The sequence below is a fragment of the Natrix helvetica genome, assembly GCF_964273705.1.
Source record: "Natrix helvetica genome assembly, chromosome: 1".
Lineage (NCBI taxonomy): Eukaryota > Metazoa > Chordata > Lepidosauria > Squamata > Natricidae > Natrix > Natrix helvetica.
Window position 1 is genome coordinate 1,999,901 of NC_138548.1, and position 18,704 is coordinate 2,018,604.

The 18,704-nt window shown below is 50.8% G+C and overlaps 2 protein-coding genes across 3 annotated transcripts in view; both read right to left on the minus strand.

Moving 5' to 3' along the window:
- RFX2 (regulatory factor X2) overlaps nt 1–864 on the minus strand; it is a 49,883-nt gene extending 49,019 nt beyond the window's left edge. Inside the window, exon 1 of one of the 2 annotated variants that reach the window (XM_081936281.1) lies at nt 730–864. The gene's annotated coding sequence lies outside the window, so the exon portion shown is untranslated. Of the gene's footprint in view, nt 1–581; nt 600–729 lie in introns of those variants that run through there. The other variant, XM_081936284.1, reaches the window with a different exon arrangement.
- Nucleotides 865–3,568: 2,704 nt separating this feature from the next.
- Nucleotides 3,569–18,704, minus strand: part of ACSBG2 (acyl-CoA synthetase bubblegum family member 2) — a 39,093-nt gene continuing 23,957 nt past the window's right edge. Inside the window, exons 7-15 of the mRNA XM_081936336.1 lie at nt 18,620–18,700; nt 16,661–16,810; nt 15,207–15,383; nt 13,614–13,795; nt 11,043–11,276; nt 8,379–8,596; nt 7,111–7,250; nt 5,964–6,210; nt 3,569–5,325 (exon numbers count right to left, since the gene is read on the minus strand). Coding sequence (XP_081792462.1) covers nt 5,237–5,325; nt 5,964–6,210; nt 7,111–7,250; nt 8,379–8,596; nt 11,043–11,276; nt 13,614–13,795; nt 15,207–15,383; nt 16,661–16,810; nt 18,620–18,700 — 1,518 coding nt within the window. The 3' untranslated portion in view covers nt 3,569–5,236. The remainder of the gene's footprint in view (nt 5,326–5,963; nt 6,211–7,110; nt 7,251–8,378; nt 8,597–11,042; nt 11,277–13,613; nt 13,796–15,206; nt 15,384–16,660; nt 16,811–18,619; nt 18,701–18,704) is intronic.

Below are 18,704 nucleotides of genomic sequence, written 5' to 3' on the forward strand. Positions count from 1 at the left end.
CGGCTCACAGATTCAACCACGATTTGTGTCATTTCCCTGCCAACCCAAACCGGACTCTTGATTGGCACCAGTCGCTCCCCATGCAAGGATGCCATACCCCAGACTAACCCCCCTCTCTTTGTCACCCATCCTAATGTACGAAGTCGAGAAAGGGGGCAGGAAAGTGGAGAACCCCCCCCCCCCCCAAACCCCACCACCACCACCACCAGGGGCTTTGGGAGTCCTGGAGGGTCGTGGAGCAAAAGAGTTTGGGGGAAAGTATCTAGTTTCCCACGCTCAGCAACTTTTCAGACGGGCGGACTTCAACTCCCAGAATTCCCCAGACGGAATTCTGGAGTTGAAGTCCGCTCGTCTGAAAAGTTGCTGAGCGTGGGAAACACCGCCCTGGGGACCCTTCCCAAACTCAGTTTAATCGCCCCCACCCCAAAATTACGGCGTGGGGGACGACGACTCTGAGCGATACCTCTCCCTGAAGGGAAAGCTTGCAAATGGGGGGGGGGGGGGGAAACAGGTGGGTTAGGATTGAGGCGGGGCTGCTGCAGCCCTCCTGCCCCTCCCTCAACCAAAGCGCCTGCGCCCACCTGTTGCAAACTTCCTCCGGAGTCACTCCGTGTTAACGCGGCCTTCCTCCCCCCCCCCAATACCCTCCCCGCCAACATCCCGGAACTCCTGCCCGTCTCCGGTCCCAGGTACGCGGAGCCTCCCCCGCGAGGGAGCCACGCATCTTACCTGGCCTCGCCGGGGCTCCCGGGCTCCCCGCGGGGCTGCGCTGGGTTCCGGCGGCCGAGGGTGCAGGCGGCGCCGGCGGCGGCTCTCGTTGGCAAGTAACCGTCTCCAGGGCTACGGTCACTATGGCGCCTCCTCGCGCGGGGTTTCGAGGCAACTGTTGCTAGCCTGCCCCGTGACGTCAGCGGCCACGCCCCTCCGGGCGGCTCCCCGCCCCCGCGGCTCGCTCCCATTGGGCGGCTCTCAAAAGGCGGGCGGGGAAGGAGGAGAGGAGGCGGGGCCGGCGGTTGCCGCGCGTTTTTGGCGCCAAAGCGCGCGAGGGGCAATTGTAGGGTTTGGGGGGGGAGAGGGGAAAGGTTGCTGAGGGCCTCTGGGCATGTACAGAGCGCCCAGGACAAATGCTGCTGCTTTTAAAGGGCCCACTTCAGCCTTTGGGAGGGAGGGAGGGAGGGAGGAGCACAGCAGGCCCATGTTATCCATTCATCTGGGGATGATGGGACATCATCTCTGTGGAGGTTTTCTGTCATCCAGATGTGGTTGTCCCCAAAGTGCTTTTTTTCCCCCAAGAGGCAACTGGACATTTTTTGGTGATTTTCCTTGAAGAGGTTTCGCTTCTCCTCCAAGAAGCTTCCTCAGCTCTATAATACAGTCAGAGTTGAAGAAGCTTCTTGGAAGAGAAGCGAAATCTCATCAAGGAAAAACCACAAAAGAAGTCCAATTGCCTCTTGAAAAAAACAAGTTTGGGATGGGACTTAATGTTTCTCTGCCATATCAGCTTTTTTTTTTTTTTACATGGCTGGCCTGGATCAATAGCCATAGCGCTTAGAACAAATAAGAGCTGGAAGGGACCTTGGAGATCTTCTAGTCCAGCCCCCTGCCCAAGCAAGGAGAACCTGTACCATTCCAGATAAGTTTCTAGTCTCTTAACTCCAGAAGTTGTGAAAGCTCCAACACTGGAAGTTTTTAAGAAGATGCTGGGTAACCCTTTGTCTGAAGTGGTGTAGGGTTTCCTGCCTAGGCAGGGGGTTAGACTAGAAGACCTCCAAGGCCCCTTCCAACTCTGTTACTCTATTCTGTCCTTATTCCTTATCTACTCTATTTATCCTATTCTATTTCTTATTATTCTATTCTATCCTTATTCCTTATCTATTCCATTCTATTCTATTCGTTCTTACTCTATTTATCCTTATTCCTTAATCTATTCTATTCTATCCTTCTCCCTTATCCCAGGGGTGTCCAAACTTGGGAACTTTAAGACTTGTGGACTTCAACTCCCAGAATTCCCTAGCCAGCATGGCTGGCTGGGGAATTCTAGGAGTTTAAGTCCACAAGTCTTAAAAGTTCCCAAGTTTGGACACCCCTGCCTTATCTTATCCTATTCTTTAAAAAAAACCCAGTTGAGGTTATAGTTATATACGTATGCAGGTAGTACTCAACTTACAACCACAACTGAGCCCAAAGTTTCTACCTGCTAAGTCAGACATTTGTGAAGCGAGTTTTGCCCCGTGTTACGACTTTCCTTGCCATGGTTGTTAAGCGAGTCACTGCAGTCAAGACGTTACTAACAGGGTTGCTAAGTGAATGTGGCTTCCCCCTGGATTTTTGATCATCCAAAAGTTGCAAAAGGAGATCGCTTGGCTTTGGGACACAGTAACGGTTATAAGTATGGGTCTGTTGCCAGACGTCTGAATTTTGTTCACATGATCGTGGGGATGTGACAAAAGTCCTTGGAGTTAAAAAACAGTCATAAGTCACTTTTACATCTGTGTTGTTTATATGTGTCATATATGTGGGTATATGCATATTTAGGTGTATACACACATACAGACAGTAGCCTAGAGGTGGAGCTCTCCCCTCACAATAAAGAGGCTGTGAGTTCAATTCTAGGTAGAGGCAGCTATTTCTCTCTCGGCACAAAGAATATTATCTGCTGGGGAAAAAAACCTCTGCATTGGCGATAGGAAGGGCATCTGGCCAGTAAACACTCTGCTAGCTCCATTCACAAGCCCACACTTCACTCCGCAAGGGATTATGGGGTTGTTAAGACCACACACACACACACAGAATAATGTTTATGTCGTTTCCATTGGAGGTGGTGACCCTTTGAGAGCTGCATGCAATGAAATTTCATTTTAAGGTATGCCAGTTAGTGTACCTTTAAAATCACAATGAAGTTATTCTAAGTCGAAGTTTGTTTTTCAGTGCCGTTGTAACTTTGAATGGCCTCTAAATGAAACGCTTCACAATATTTTGCAGCACTCCTGTGAGCCTTCTGCCTGTCCCATTAATAGCAATAGCACTTAAGACTTATACACCGCTTTACAGCCCCCTCTAAATGGTTTAGAGTCAGCCTCTTGCCCCCAACAATCTGGGCCCTCATTTTTCCCACCTTGGATGGATGGAAGGCTGAGTCAACCTTGAGCCTGGTGAGATTCGAACTGCAGTCAGCCAAAGAAGCCTGCAGTACTGCACTCCAACCACTGCCCCACCATGGCTCATTAACCATGGTTTTGCGGGGCTTGTGGTGTTTTACGGCCTGCAAGAACCATTGAGGATCCGCCCCCCAAGGGAAGGTTGCATCCAGTCCACCCCAACCTGCCACAACACTCCTGTGGGGCTGTGTTTGGCTGCAGGCAGAAGTTCACCCGGGACACCCTTGAAAAGAGGCTACAAAAACACACTCAAGGCCGGTTCTGAGCTTGCATCTTTTTTTTTTAATTCTGAAATATTTTCCTGACATGATTCGAAAAGGCCTTAAGACAAACCTGGGACCACATAAATAACAACATGCCCTGATGGGTGAAAAAATATACAGAATTTCTACTTAAAATGTCTCCCCCCCCCCCCCCCAGCCACGCCTGGCTTTTGCAACCTGATTTCCTGGCACTGCACTTTAGAGAAGCTGGAAGATCAAGAAGACGGATCTCAAAATTTGAGGATGAGTGAGGGAAGGCGAACTTCAAAACTCACCGTCAGAGTTAACCACATTTGCAAGGAAAAGGTGAGTCTGAAAGGCTGTTAAGGCAACATCTGCATATTTTGCAAAAAAAAAAAAAAAAACCCAAAACGTTTAAACTGACAGACCATGTTACAATATGCGGTGGCCATCCCGTCTTTGGATGGCTTTGAAAACACTTAAGAAAAAACACACTAATAAAAATGGACAAATTTATCACATTTGATTCCTAAAGAGACGTTTCCTTCGCACCCAATTCATAAATAGAGGGAAGTCCTATTATCACATTCAACAGGGAGAAGGGATGAGCTCCAGGGCGGCCTTTTAAGTCTTCCCACGGAAACAGAGCAGCCTGATTAACCTTTATCCAATATGCCCCCTCCCCTCAATGTTTGCACTAGAAGGTAAAAGTGATTTGGTTTAGCTCACACTATTAAAAATTATAATCCATGATTGCACCCCGCGCTTCCTTTAAGACACCCCCCCGCCCCCCAGTTTCCTCAATGCCTCTTCACCGTAATTCTTACCAAACATTAAATAAGCCCCTCTTTGCACAGAAAAGCAGCAAAAATTCACACTTTTGGCTCTTCCACACCATTTGGGTTTTGAATCCAGAGCAGTACTTGCAATTTTATGTAGATTTAATGGGGAGCAGGCACAGCTGAGCAGCCTAACTCCCCCCCCTCCCCACGAACTATAATTTGGTGTCTTAGGTTGACACGGAACAAGTGCAAGTTAAACTTTGACCCCATCCAGGTCCCCAGATGGGTTCCCAAGACACTTGTGAGCGAGGTGAGGGAGATTTCTGCCCATTCCTTCCTTCCTCGCTGGGAAATTGGCCCCCTGGTAGAAGAGGCGCAAAGCGGACCCCAAGATCTGATGCTGAAAAAGATCCTGCTCTCCAGTCGAACCTCGCTAGGTAACACCCTCCCCCCCCCCCAAACCAGGTAAAAACAATGAGAAGACTTTTAAGTGTGCCAGACTTCCTTGCGGGAACAAATGTTGCTGCTGTGTGTGCAACACGGACACCGGCCATTTGTGGAAGGAGAAAAAGTGCCCCATGCAAAGACTCGTCCAACGAGCTGCCCCATGGCACCACAAGAACACACAGTGTTCACACCCAGACTGTGGCATAGCTGCAATGTTTTCCTTTGGCTCGCTAGAGACCTCCCATCCCACCCTTGGGAGAAAGGAAGGAAGGACAGAAGAAGGAAGGAAGGAAGGAAGGAAAGAAAGAAAGAAAAAGGAAGGAAAGAAGGAAGGAAAAAGAAGAAAGAAAGAGAAACCCTGAGGTTGGTACATTCATTTCGGGAAGAGGGACACGGGGGGTCAAAAGAGCCGGCGAGGGGTCTTCCTGAGGCTTCCCACCAGGACAGCCAGAGTCCGAAGGGCAGAGGAGTCTCCTGTCGTGGCGGAGGGCAAGAGAAGACGATGGCTTTGTTGGAAAAAAACCTCATTTATCAAGGGAAGCGACGGTGCACCTCGCCTCCAGAAAGACTCCGCTAAAGATGCTGCACTTTGAACAGAGGCCGGCGGAGGGACGCGGATCCTCGTTCAGAAATCCGGCGTTTCCGAGTAGAGCTGTTGGATGTGTTCTTGATACATCTTGGCTACCACGGGCCTCTTCAGCTTCATGGTTGGGCCTGGGGGGCAGACACAGGGGGTCACGTTAACGGCCAAGGCCCCCCGCCCGGCCCTCTATCTCCCTTTCAACTTTCCCCGAAGCTGTGCAAAGCTCCAGAGAAATTCCTTGCAACCCTCGGATGGAAGAGGAGGAGGAGGAGGAGGAGGATTGCTCCCTTAACACCAGTGAGGAATGGGCTACCAGCCCCCTCCCCCCCAGGTGGATGCTGTCCGCAGTGGGCAACCCTGAGCTAGGAGGCTCGCTCTCCCGAGGTCACCTTAAAACCTTTGAAGAAGCCCCCAACAAGGGTAAGATTCCGCCCTGGAGTAAATGCAACAACTCCGTTTGGAAAAGGGAGCGGAGGCTGGTGCTCTTTTAATGTAGCACCTTGGAGGACAAAGGTTAGGGCAAGGATGTTTAAACCATGCCCACCATCCCCGGGACTTTCTCCTCCTAAGACTGGACAATTCTCTTATTATCTCTCTGAGTGAAACGGCTAAGATCCCTTGAAGACGGGTGGGCTTCCACTCCCAGAATCCCCCAGCCAGCAAAGTTCAGAAACACTGCCTTGTGCCCCTCTACCCAGCAGCCTTTTGCCCCCCAAACCTCCCCCCCCCCGCCCCCCAAGAGGAGTGGGAAGCCATGCCAGCCGTTTACCAAGCTCGCCGCTCTGGACGGAGAAGTCCTTGTTCAGGAGGAGCCACTTCTGGATCTTCTGAGCGTTGGAGGTGGCCCGATCGTTGACCTTCATGACCCCCTTCTGGATGGCGGTGTACACAACCACGTCTTTGTTCCCCACGATGTCAGACACTTTGGTGGATTTGCTGCCCAGTTTCTGGCAAAACTCCACAGCTTCAGGCGTCAGCTGGTCTTCCGAGATCCCCGTCTCTAAGTTCACCTTGCTCTGGAAAAAGCAGAGGAGCCTTGGGACGGCCGTAGGAAGGGGTGCAGTGCCACCCTCTGGTGGTCTCTGGCCCTGCCCTAGTGCGTGCCCGGAAGGGGGTAGCTGAGAGGGGTTGTGTGGGCCATTCAGACAATGTGGAGTAGAAGGTAAAGCGTTCAAGGCAGAGGCCAGAAACGTTCGCCCCCTTGGGGACCATTTCTGGACCCTCAGAAATGGTCCTTTCCCACCGTGATTGGTGGAGCACAGAAGGGCTGGAGGACCTTCTTCCTCCCCCCAGCATAGGATCAGCCCCATCCTAAGTTTAAGTGACTCTTTGGGAGCATTTAGGACTTCGGTAACCAAGCACTTAAATTGTCTGCAGAAGGACAGGATGCTGCAAACTCCCCGCTGTTGCAGCTTTCATTTCAAGATTCCTAGTCCTCAAGCTTTAGACTCCTGAAGAGTTTGAAAGGGGATTTTTTAAAAAAGAAAATCTGGACTGACACCCTCAAGTTGTGCCCTTCCCCAAAGGGGTCACTCCAGGTCAACCTTCTGGAGCGGTGTTTCTCCATTTTGGCCACTTTAGGGTGGGTGGGCTAAGGTTTTCAGCCAAGTGGGATCCCCACCGATCCTGTATATCGCCCCCTTTCAATTCCACTCATTGCCTCCCCAACCTTGAAGATGGGTGGACTTCAACTCCCAGAATTCCACAGCCAGCCATGGTGGGCTGGGGGATTCTGGGAATTGGAAGTCCGCCCATCTCAAAACAGCGAAAGAGTGCTCTAGAATCTGGCAAACGCATCAGGGAAGCCCAATTTGGATCATTAAAGCTCTGATGGGGGGTGGGAAAGTTTGTCTGACCCACCTTGTGGGTCCCGGTGCCTACGGGGGGGGGGAGGCAGGAGAAAACCCGGCACTCACCTTAAGGGTCATCAGCATGACGAGATATTTGGCTTTGTCTCCCACTAACATGACGTTGCTGAGAATGGGGACTGCCTCTTTGACAGCATCTTCAATCGGGACGGGGGGAATATTCTCTCCCCCCGCGGTGATGATTAGCTCTGGAACAGAAATGGGGAAGGCCTTGGCGTCAGAAACACCCACCCCCCACCCCCAAGAAAAGCCCCTCGGTTCACGCTTGCAGCCTATGGGATAAACCACGGCTCATCCTTGCCTTCCAAGCAATCCAAATTGCAATTGCCCTGGAGAAAGTGACTTATGACTGGTTCCCCTCGCTTACGACCGCTTCGGCATCCCCAGAGTCATGTGGTCAAAATCCAGGGAACTTGGCTTCGGGCAGTCCCAAAGGTGCTTTTTTTCCCAAGAGGCAACTGGACTTTCTTTGTTTTTCTTTGAAGGCGTTTCGCTTCTCATCCAAGAAGCTTCTTCGGCTCTGCAAAGAGTGTAAATCCTTCCCTTCCCCACCATCCAGTCAGAGTTGAAGCAGCGTATTGGATGAGAAGTGAAGCGTCTTCAAAGAAAACAAAACAAGAAAGTCCAGTTGCCTCCTGAAAAAGCACCTTTGGGGAACGGAAGGGAGTTTACATTCCTTGCAGACAAAGCTGGTCATTTGCATCCTTTTCCGAGGGTCGTTGAGGCCACCTGGAGGTTTACCTGTGTCCTCAGGGTCACCTTGGAACTGCTGAATGGACCGTGTTGTAGACCGGAGACAGAGAATGTCGTCAGCAGTTTCAGAAGTCTCCACACCCATGTGCCCCACTCAGGTGACTCTGAGGACACCTGAGATAAACCTCCAAGTGGCCTCAACAACCCTCTAAAATAGGGGTGTCCAGACTTGGGAACTTTAAGACTTGTGGACTTCAACTCCCAGAATTCCCCAGCTGGCTGGGGAATTCTGGGAGTTGAAGTCCACAAGTCTTAAAGTTCCCAAGTCTGGACACCCCTGCTCTAAAAGGCTGCAAATGACTAGCTTTGTCTCCAAGGAGTATAAATCCTTCCATTCCCCACCATCCAATCAGAGCCGAAGAAGCTTCTTGGATGAGGAGCGAAACATCTTCAAAGAAAAACAAAAGGAAGCCCAGTGGACCCTGGATGACTGAGAATCTCCCCAGACATCGGACCACCGGTATGCATTTATGACGGTTCCAGGGTCTCAAGGACCCGGGGTAATCTTTGGTGACCTTCCCTGGAGAGACTTTCTCTCATGACCCGGGGGGAGGCTGGATTACCTTTGATCCTCCCCGTGATGTACAAGAAGCCGTCCTCATCGTGCCGGCCCAGATCCCCGGAATGGAGCCAGCCCTCGCCGTCAATGGCTTCTTTCGTTTTGTCTTCCATGTTCAGGTAGCCCATGAAGATGTGGCGCCCGGCAAAGCAGACCTCGCCGACTCCGTCCTGGTCTGGCTTGAAAAGCATGGTCTGGCAGCCTGTAACCTCCTTGCCGCAGCTGGGGGGAGAGGGGGAAAGGGGTCAGAGAAAGGGTCAAGGGCTGGGAAAGCATGCCCCACATGCAGAGTGCCCATTGCGGGGAAGCCCAGCAGAGTCTCCACGTCCATAATGCGGGGCGGTATAAAAGAAAATCTAATTATTAAAGCTTGTTTAAACAAAACAACGCATTCTGATTTAACGGTCTTCAGTTCAGAGAAGTTTGGGTGCAACAGACAATCTGTACAGTGTCTGATTCAACAGGCGTCCCTTCCCCGCTAGTCCGTTAAAACGAGAGCTTAACGGAATAACAGCTGAGGGCTCCTGGGTGCTCTCTGAGCTCGCTTGTGTTCTTGCAGACGTTTCATTACCCTCACTAGGTAACATCATCAGTGCTAGTGAGGAGTGGGTTGGAGGAGGAAGGGGAAGAGGAGGAGGAGGAGGAGGAGGAAGAGAACTGTGCGGTGCTTGCTGCTCTTTTGAGCTTTTCCCTTCCAGACGTTTCATTACTCAAACTAGGTAACATCATCAGTAGTAGGTAACAGAGTTGGAAGGGACCTTGGAGGTCTTCTAGTCGAACCCCCTGCTCAGGCAGGAAATCCTTGCTGCACTGAATTTCTGACACGGCCACCCAAATGTCTACAACTTTGTTTGTATTTCCGTTATTTAGGCCCTTTTACTCAGAACTTGCTCCGTTCGTTTTTGTTTTTAATTCCAGAGGGTTTTTCTCCCCCCTCTTCTTCTCACCGTTTACTCTCCCCCAACCGTAAAAATGCCAGGGCCCCACGTGAACAGCTGGCCAATGCCACACTTGAAATCTAGACTTTTGGAGTGTTTGCACAACAAACACAACAATCTGCTCGCACCTCTAAACGCTTGGCGGGGAGCTTCCAAATCTCAGCCAGAAATTTGGGCACAACACAGCCGGTCGTGCCAGGGAAACGCAGCCCCAAACAGCTGCGATTGGGATTCTCCTCCTGCGACTGGCTCCTCTGAGCGTGCCACACAACCGCCTCCCGTCTGGGAAGTTTTAATTTTGCAGCAGACAAGTGTGAGCCAGTTCATCCAGGCACTGAAAAGACTCCAAGTTCCTTCCCAGCTGGGAGGGAAATGCACATCGTCCTCAACTTATAGTGGGTCACATAGCGACCGTGAGGACAGACTCCCCCCTCCCCAAACCTGTTTACGATGGCACCCCTCCACCAACGGGTATACCTTGGGCCCTTGGCAACTGATGGCAGTTTGCAGCAGCCCATCCTCACAGGACCACAATTAACGACGGCTTTTTTGTGGGAAATTGGCATTTGTTTCTAGTTTTTGGCAAAAATGCCCCCAAAACAATAGCTCTGCTTAACGACCGCAGTTTTTACTTAACTGCCACAAAAGAAGGGCCCTAAAAAGAGCTTCTGACATGACGCCATGCTTTTTCAATCACCATGGGCAGGCAAGAGTTGGCTTAATGACCGTTCGAAGTTACAACGGCATTGAAGAAAGTGACTTATGATCAATTTTCACACTTATGACCGTTGCAGCATCCCCGTGGTCACGTGATCAAAATTCAGGTGCTGGGCAATGGTCTCATATTTATGACGGTTGGGGTGTCCCGGAGTTCACACGATCCCCCTTTGCCCCCACGTGACAAGCAAAGGAAACGAGGAAGCCAGATTCACTTAGCAACAGCTGGACTCACTTAACGATGGCAGTTCTTGCTTAACAACTGTGGCAAGAACGGTTGTAAAATGGGGCAAACCTATATTTCCCTTAGCAACATAAATTTTTGGGCTCAACTAGGGATGAGAGCCATTGTGGCGCAGCGGTTAGAACACAGCCTGGAAGGCAACTTCTGCTGACAGCTGAAGTTGACTCACCCTTCCGTCCTTCTGAGGTGGGTGAAATGAAGAGCGAAACTGAAGGGGTCAGGATGATGATTTTATAAACCACTTAGAGAGGGCTGGAAAGCACTATGAAGCGGTATATAAGTCTAAGTGCGAAGGAAGGAAGGAAGGAAGGAAGGAAGGAGAGGCTGACTATAAACCACTTAGAGAGGGCTGGAAAGCACTATAAAGCGGTATATAAATCTAAGTGGGAAGGAAGGGAAGGAAGGAAGGAAGGAAGGAAGAAGAGGCTGACTGGAAAGCAATATAAAGCAGTATATAAATCTAAGTGGGAAGGAAGGAAGGAAGGAAGGAAAGAAGGAAAGAAGGAAAATAGGAGGTGGCGCAGTGATTAGAATGCAGTATTGCAGGCTAACTCATTGCTCGCTGCCAGCAGTTCGATCCTGACCGGCTCAAGGTTGACTCAACCTTCCTTCCTTTCAAGATTGGTAAAGTGAGGACCCAGACGGTTGGGGTCAAGGGGCTGACCCTGTAAACCGCTTGGAGAGGGCCGGGAAGCCCTGCAATGCGGTATACGCTAAGTCTTAAGCGCTGTGGCTTTCCCTATGGGGGTAAGTTGAGTTTGGACCTTACCTCGACATCCTGTATGACGATGGAAAGGAAACGGTGTGGGGGCCTGAACTTTCGCTCATGCCGTAGAGCTCGTAGACCACAATGTCCAGGCTCAGGAAATACTCCAAGGTGTCCTTCGTGATGGGGGCTGCCCCCGTGTAACATTTGTCGCAGCGGTCCAATCCGAGGGCTTTGCGGACCTTTTTATAAATCAATGCCCTCGCCAGCCGGTAATTCATCGGTAAATCCACAGACCTGCAGGGAAAACGCGCATGAGGCCGGGAGCAAAGCAAGACCCATTCTCGCTTTTTAGGCTGCAGCCATTTTAGGGGCTGTGTTGCTCCCCCCCCCATACATGTCTATGCGTGTTTTTTCAAACAGGTCTTCAGAAAGGACCCCCGCCAACCTTTCTGATCGACCAGCTCAGTGTCTTAGCCACTGAGCCACCCCATCCCTTGCTTTAAGAGGGGCGGACTTCAAATCCCAGAATTCCCCAAATAAGGTTGTAAAATGGGTTGATCTGTTCTGACACTGGAGGACCATTTGTCTGTAGTGGTGTAGGGTTTCCTGCCTGAGCAGGGGGTTGGACTAGAAGACCTCCAAGGTCCCTTCCCACTCTGTTGTTCTGTTCTATTATTTCTATATTTATTTTTCTATATTTATTTCTATATTCCTATTCCTGTTCTATTCTGAGGTCCTGCCTTATAACTTCTTTACTTATGACTGTAATGGACAGGCTCCATAAGTTGAGGACTACACATAAAGCATTATTATGTTTTGTTTTGTTTAAAAACTCTCCTTCCTAATCTTTCCGTTTTCCCTCCACGTGATTTCCCTGTTTTTGTTTTCAACCCAGGTGCCCAAGAGCGAGGGGAAGGTGTCACGTTGCAGGACCGTCTCTATTCCCACAACAAACGTCATCCAAGAAAAAAGGTCAGTTTGGATTTAAGAAAAATAAAATGCTCAGAGACACAAAAACGTCTTTGTGCTCCCAAAGAGGAGCAAAGCGCTTCGTCTTATCTCAAGCTCTGGAACAAAACGGAGGTTCTCAACGCTGGAACCTTTCAGGTGTGTGAACCCTTTGACTCCCAGGACTCCCCGGTCAGCCAGCCATGTGGGGAACACTGAAGTTCTCGACTTACAACCACAACATTTCAGTCGTTAAGCAAGACAGTCCTGGCCACAGCTTAAGTGAATTACTACAGTTAAGTTAGCCACACGGTTGTTTTAAGCGAATCTGGTTTCCCCCATGGACGGTTGCAAAAAATGGACTGTGTGACACCACCACCACCCCCGGGACGCTGTGACTGTCATAAATATGAAGCAGTTGCCAAATGTCTGAATTTTTCTCTTTTTAAACATTAATTTCCATAATCAATCCGGGAAGCAACCCAATCAGGGAGACTCTTTGCAGCCTGCCCAAAATGGCTCTGAAAAAGAGCGACTTACGACCCTTTTTCACACTTACGACCGTTGCCACATCCCCAGGGTCACGTTGATCCAAAGACTCTGGGGCAATTGACTTGTACTTTATGACGGTTGTAATGTTTGTAAAGGTGAATTCTAGTCCCCCATTAGGCATGGAAGCTGGCTGGGCTTTTCTCTCAGCTTTTCTACCTCGCAGGGTTGTCGTTGCAGGGAAAATAGGGAGGAGGGGAGGAAGAATACAGGCCGTCCCCGACTTATGACAGTTCATTTAGCGACCATTCAAAGTTACAACAGCACTGAAAAAAACTGACCTGTGGCCGTTTTTCACGCTTAACAACTATTTCACCATCCCCGTGGTCAAAATTCAGGTGCTTGGCAATTGACTCATGTTTATGACGGCCGCAACGCCCCGGTCCCTTTCTGAGAAGCGAAGACAACGGGGGAGCCAGATTCACTTAACAACCTTGTTATTAATTTAACAACTGCTGCAGGGATTCGTTTTGACGAAACGTGGCGAGAAGAGTCGTAAAACAGGGCAAAACAAATTGCTCACTCAAGCGACATGAAACAGGCTCCATTGTGGTCGTACGTTGAGGACTAGCTATAGAGAGAAAATGCCTCAAAGCCCCCCCCCCCCCCCCGCAACTTTGGTCACCAGGCCCCTGCAAGGGAAAAAAAAGGAGTGGGCACCAACAGGAAGACCCTCTGACCAAGGCTCAGGATGAGCAGAAAGTCCACCCCAGGTCCTGCTAGGATGCAGGCAAGAAATCGGGTCCAGCAACTCAGGGGTGGACTCCTTGTGGGGTGGGGGGTGGGGATGCCCTGCTTTGATTGGACAGGCCATCTGCCCATCTGGGTGTAGCCCCTGTGCCCAGGGAAGCAGATGGCATGGTGGGCTCAGAAGGGGCTACAGAGGGTCCTAAAAGGTTCACACCTTGCAGAGGCTATCCTGGCTGCTTCTGCCTCCCTCCCGTCCCTTGATTGGGGGGGGGGATTTTAAAATCCCCTTGCCCACCTTTGCACCTACCGAAAGCCCTCCCCTTATTGCAGCCTTGTCCCTTGGCAGGGAAGGGGCTTTTCCGACCCCCAGACCCATGAAACAGGGGCTGCGATTCAGGCACTGGCGGCATCCGGCCAGCGCTGGCCCCTCCCCAGCCCTCCTACCCGTTCATGCGCTTCAGGTTGGTCTCCAGCCCCACGGTCTTGGCCCACATGGCGATCTTCTTCTTCAGCGTGGAGGACTTGGCCCCCACCGACTTCATCCGCTCCTGCATCTTCTCCCACACGCGGGGGACCCCCATGAAGGCCGTGGGTCTCACTTCCCGCAAGGTGTCCACCAGGCTGCCCTGCCAGGCCAAGGCAAAGGAGGCGGTCAGGGGACGGACGGAGAAGAGGGCAGGGAAGGGGACTCCAAAGGGGGGAGGGAGGGGGGGAGGGGGGGAGGGAGGGGCTGGAGAAAAACCCAACCCAGGAATATTGGCCCTCTGGCCCTCCCCCCTTTGGGACACTGCTTTCACCTATCTACCTGCCTGCTTATCTCGCTCTGCCTATTTATCCATCTGTATGTTTTCCTTTCTATCCATCCATCAATTCGTCTACCTCTCTATCTCTGATCAATTTGTCTGTGTATCCATCCATCTGTTTATCTGTTTGCCCAACTATCCATCTTTATCTATGGCCGTCTGTCTACCATTATCCATCCATCCATCCACACCTACCTACCTACCTACCTACCTACCTACATCTTAGTCAACCATCTCCCCCAGAAAGGGCCACTTTCTAAATTAAGTTGGATTTATTTGCTGGCGCCTTATTTACAGTTTGTTATATTAACTAAAAATGTATTTAGAAAATGTGTATTATGAAACCGCTGAAAGAATTGAGATCTATATTTTTATTGTGTTTCAAATGATCATCTGTAATTTATTGCATCTTTGACAAACTACAGACTCAATCTGCAAATATCAACAGTATGCAATATTGGGGAATGTTACTACTCAACACAACAATGCAAAATTAATAAATGTATTTTACATGATAAAAAAAAAAACAGAAAAAGCTGAGTGGAAACCAGCCTAGCGGGCATATGGTTGAGAGACCACCAGGAAATCCCACAGCCAAAGTATCAACTGGAAAGTAAAAACATACCCTGGAAGAATCAGTTCTGTACCACTGCCAAAGCTTAACAGGCAGTTCTCACTTCATGACTACAATGGGGGTGTGACTGTGATAGACTGAAGTCACTCCCCCTTCGGTCATTAAGCGAGACCTAGTGTTGCGGTTTTACTGCTGCCTCTGCAGCAAAGTCGCAAATGGGGGTCGGTTGACTGTCGGGTGCTGCAGCAGTTTCAAGTCCTGCCATTTATGTTCCAGCACCGTTGTATCTTCAAATGGTCGGTAAACAGAGCAGATGCAAAACGAGACCTGCCTATAACAAGGAATCCAGCTGTCCTTAAGGGAACTTTTGCTTTCCCCACTAGGGGGCAGCACCTAGCCAACCTCAGCTGACGCCCAAAAAACCAGGATGGGGCACCCCTAGGAAATCCCACCACTGACCACACCCATTGGGGGGTGGGGGCACTAGAAGCTGAGCTCAAATGAAGGCAGAGCTAACTTCTCTTTCAAACTCTGAGCCCTGGTCCAGCCTACCTTGCAGGGCGGCTGTGGTTAGAATCGGTGTGTGTGTGTGTGTGTGATGTAAGGATAGTGAAAGCCCCCTCGGCCTCCTAAAGGGAGAAGCAGGAAAGGCCAACTCACCTTCAGAGCATCCGGCTGCGCAAAGTACGTCTCCACGCCAAAGGTGATGGGCAGCCAAATGTCGATCATCTGGGCGGCAATGTGGCTGAGCGGCAGGTAGCTGACCACGCTCTCCTGGCCCTCCAAGGCCGTCTTCAGGTTGACGTACTCTCCAGCCGCCTTGGCCGTCCAGGTGATCTGCAAGAGAAAGACGGCGTGGCTGCCACGGAGGGGCGACTGCCCCCCTCCACCCCTCCCAGGAGTCACACAGGAACCTCAGGCCACCTCTATTGGCTATTACGACCCCCCCAAGGAAACACAAAAAATCTTTTTGCAAAGATTTGCAAAAAATATACACTTTTGAGCATTTGCAACATCTATGGCAGGGGTGTCCAAACTTGGCAACTTTAAGACTTGTGGACTTCAACTCTCAGAATTCCCCAGCCAGCTCTGCTGGCTGGGGAATTCTGAGAGTTGAAGTCCACAAGTCTTAAAGTTGCCAAGTTTGGACACCCCTGATCTATGGAGATTCTCAGCCATCCTGGTTGTTCCAAAAGTGCTTTTTTTTTCCCCCCAGGAGGCAACTGGACTTTTCTGGTTCTTTCTTTGAAGGCGTTTTGCTTCTCATCCGCGAAGCTTCTTCAGCTCTGGCAGGATACTGGGGAATGGGAAGGGTTTATACTCCTTGCAGACAAACCGGTCATTTGCATCCTTTGAGAGGGTCTTTGAAACTCTTGGAGGCTTACAGGTGTCCTCAGTTGCCCCCAAAGTGCTTTTTCAAGAGGTAACTGGACTTTTCTGGGTTTTTTTCTTTGAAGGCGTTTCACCTCTCATTCGAGAAGCTTCTTCAGCTCTGACTGAAGAATTCCCCATCATCAGCCAGAGTTGAAGAAGCTTCTTGGATGAGAAGCAAAACGTCTTCAAACTAAAACCAGAAAGTCCAGTTTGCCTCCTGAAAAAAAAAGCAGCAGCACCTTTGGGACTAATCTGAAAAAGGTCTTAGGAAGCTAGAAAGGAGAGGAACCCTTTGCCCTTATTAAAAAAACAACCACCAGCAAATGCTCTTTAAACTACGTCAACCAGAGAAGGTCTGGGAGGAGCTTAAAACGCTGGAGGTTTATTCCAGGGTGAATATTTACACATTTCTTCATTTAAATGCCCCAAAGGTGATTTCTCCCCTTCCTCCCAACAAAGGCAACTGGACTCTCTTGGGTTTTTTCCTTGAAGAGGTTTCACTTCTCATCCAGGGTGGTTCTTCCGTTCTTCAATAATGCCGATGAACTGAAGAAGCCTCTCAAATGAGAAGCGGAACCTCATCAAGACAAAAACCCAAGAAAGTCCAGTTGCCTCCTGAAAAAAAAGCAGCTTTGGGACAAAACTGGCTGTGGAATTCTGGGAGTTGAAGTCCACAAGTTTCCAAGGTTGGAGACCCCTTAGGTACACACACACACACACACCCAGTGTCCCAGGCTTACGTTGTCGTGGCTGAGCATGACTCCTTTGGGGTTCCCGGTGGTCCCCGACGTGTAGATGATGGTGCAACACTGGTTGGGCTTCAGGCTGGCCAGGACCTTGTCCAGCTGCTCATCCGGGACGGAGCTGCCCAGGGCCATGAACTCCTCCCACTGGTGGGGAAGAAAAAAACCCCACAGCCTCGGGTCAGAAGGAGGCGGCCAGACCCACATCGGTGCATCGGTGTTGTGGCTCAACAGCGGCCGACTGAGCTGTTGGTGGAATCTGATAGCGATGACCGCGATGGGACTGCCCTGGAGGCTGAGGAAGACTCTGGGGAGTGTTCGGAGTCAGAGCAGGGACTAGAGAGGCCTGTTGGCCACCAGGTGGCGTCTGAGTCAGGGAGCAGTGAGGAAGAACAGAGGGAGGCTGTCCCTGGCATGCATATGCATAGGGCTGCGAGGAGGAGGGAGCAGCTTTGGAAAAAGGCTCAGAGAAGGAAATAGGAACAGGTGGCTACTGATTGGCCCCTCCCGGAGAGCTTATAGGTGGGGCGACGGGAGGGGAATTTTGCAGGAAACAACAATTTACTGATCCAGCCATAGAGAAAGATTGGGAGAATTTCGTGAGTTCAAGCCTTGTTTTCATAGAGATAATTTTCTGGGCTCCCAGCCAAGGGGTTGCTTATCTCCCTCCTTAGTTGTGGCAGGCAGCCAAGTCTGCGTCCGTATATGTTGTACAGGCTTGGGACAGAACAATCGGAAGGTGTGGGGCGCAAGGTTTTAGCCCCGTGATGGCGAACCTGTGGCAAGCGGAGCCATATTTGGCGGCACGCCAGCTGTCAGCTCCGGTGTGCATGTGTGCACTGGCCAGCTGTTTTTTCGTCCTTCCGGAGGGCTACTGGAGGCCGTTTTTCACGCTCCCCAGGCTTCAGGAAAGCCTCCGGAGGCTGGGGAGGAGCCGTGCTTGCATGCACGGGGTGTGTGTGTTAATGCGCACATGCGCAGGGGGTCTCGCATGCATGCACAAGGTGGGTTGCGCGCATATGCGCAAGTGGGCAGGGAGGATTGAGTGGGCACGCACACAATTTTGGCACGCCGTAAGGTTTAGCCCCTCCCTTTAAGCAAACAGTGGACTTCCCCGCTCCCTTTAGGCAAACAAAGGCCGGTGGGCAGCTACGCAGGGACAACTCCGGCCCCCTCCCCAGTGCCAGGGCTGCCCGAGAGGCCTGCTCAGAGGCACAACGTTCCCCCCACGTGGGATCCCAGGCCCCTCCCGATCCCTGGGATCCTGTGAGGAAGAAACACCTCCTGCCAGAGGGAATCTGGAGGGAGCAGGGCAAGGACCGCAGTTGCCCTTGACTTACGACCGTTGGTTCAGCCGCCCGAGTTGCAACGGCACTGAAAAAGAAAAGTGTCTTACAACTGGTCCTCCCCTCACAGGCTGCCCTCGACTTACAACAGTTCATTTAGCAACCGTTCAATGTTACAACGGCACTGAAAAACGTGACCGTTTTTCACAGTTACGACCTCAGCAGCATCCCTGGGGTCACGTGATCAAAATTCGGATGCTGACTCGCATTTGTAATGGGGTGACGTTATCCCATTTGCCGACCTTCAAGGGGGAAGCCAGATTCACTTAACGACCGTGTCATGAACCACTGCAGTGATTCACTTAACAATTGTGGCAGGAAAGGTCGTAAAGTGGGACAAACAGAAATTCTCACTTGACAACAGAAATTTCAGGCTCAATTGTGGTCGTAAGCTGAGGAGTGTCTTGGGGTCAAAGCAGAGTCAATGTGGGAAAAGCCAGATTCGCTTAACGACCGAATGATTCACTTTAACAACTTCAGGAGTTTGCCTAACCACCGTGGGAAAAAAAAGCTCATAAATCCCACGGCCGAATCCACTTTAACAGCTGCCTTGTTTAGCTGTGGAAATTCTGGTCGTAAGTCGAGGATCGGCAGAAAGGAAGGTACTCACGCTGTAGAGGTTGGGCCTTTTCTCTTTGATGTCTTCGTTGTAGTAGATGATGGCTTTTAGGAGAGGAAGCTTTTTCTCCACCTGG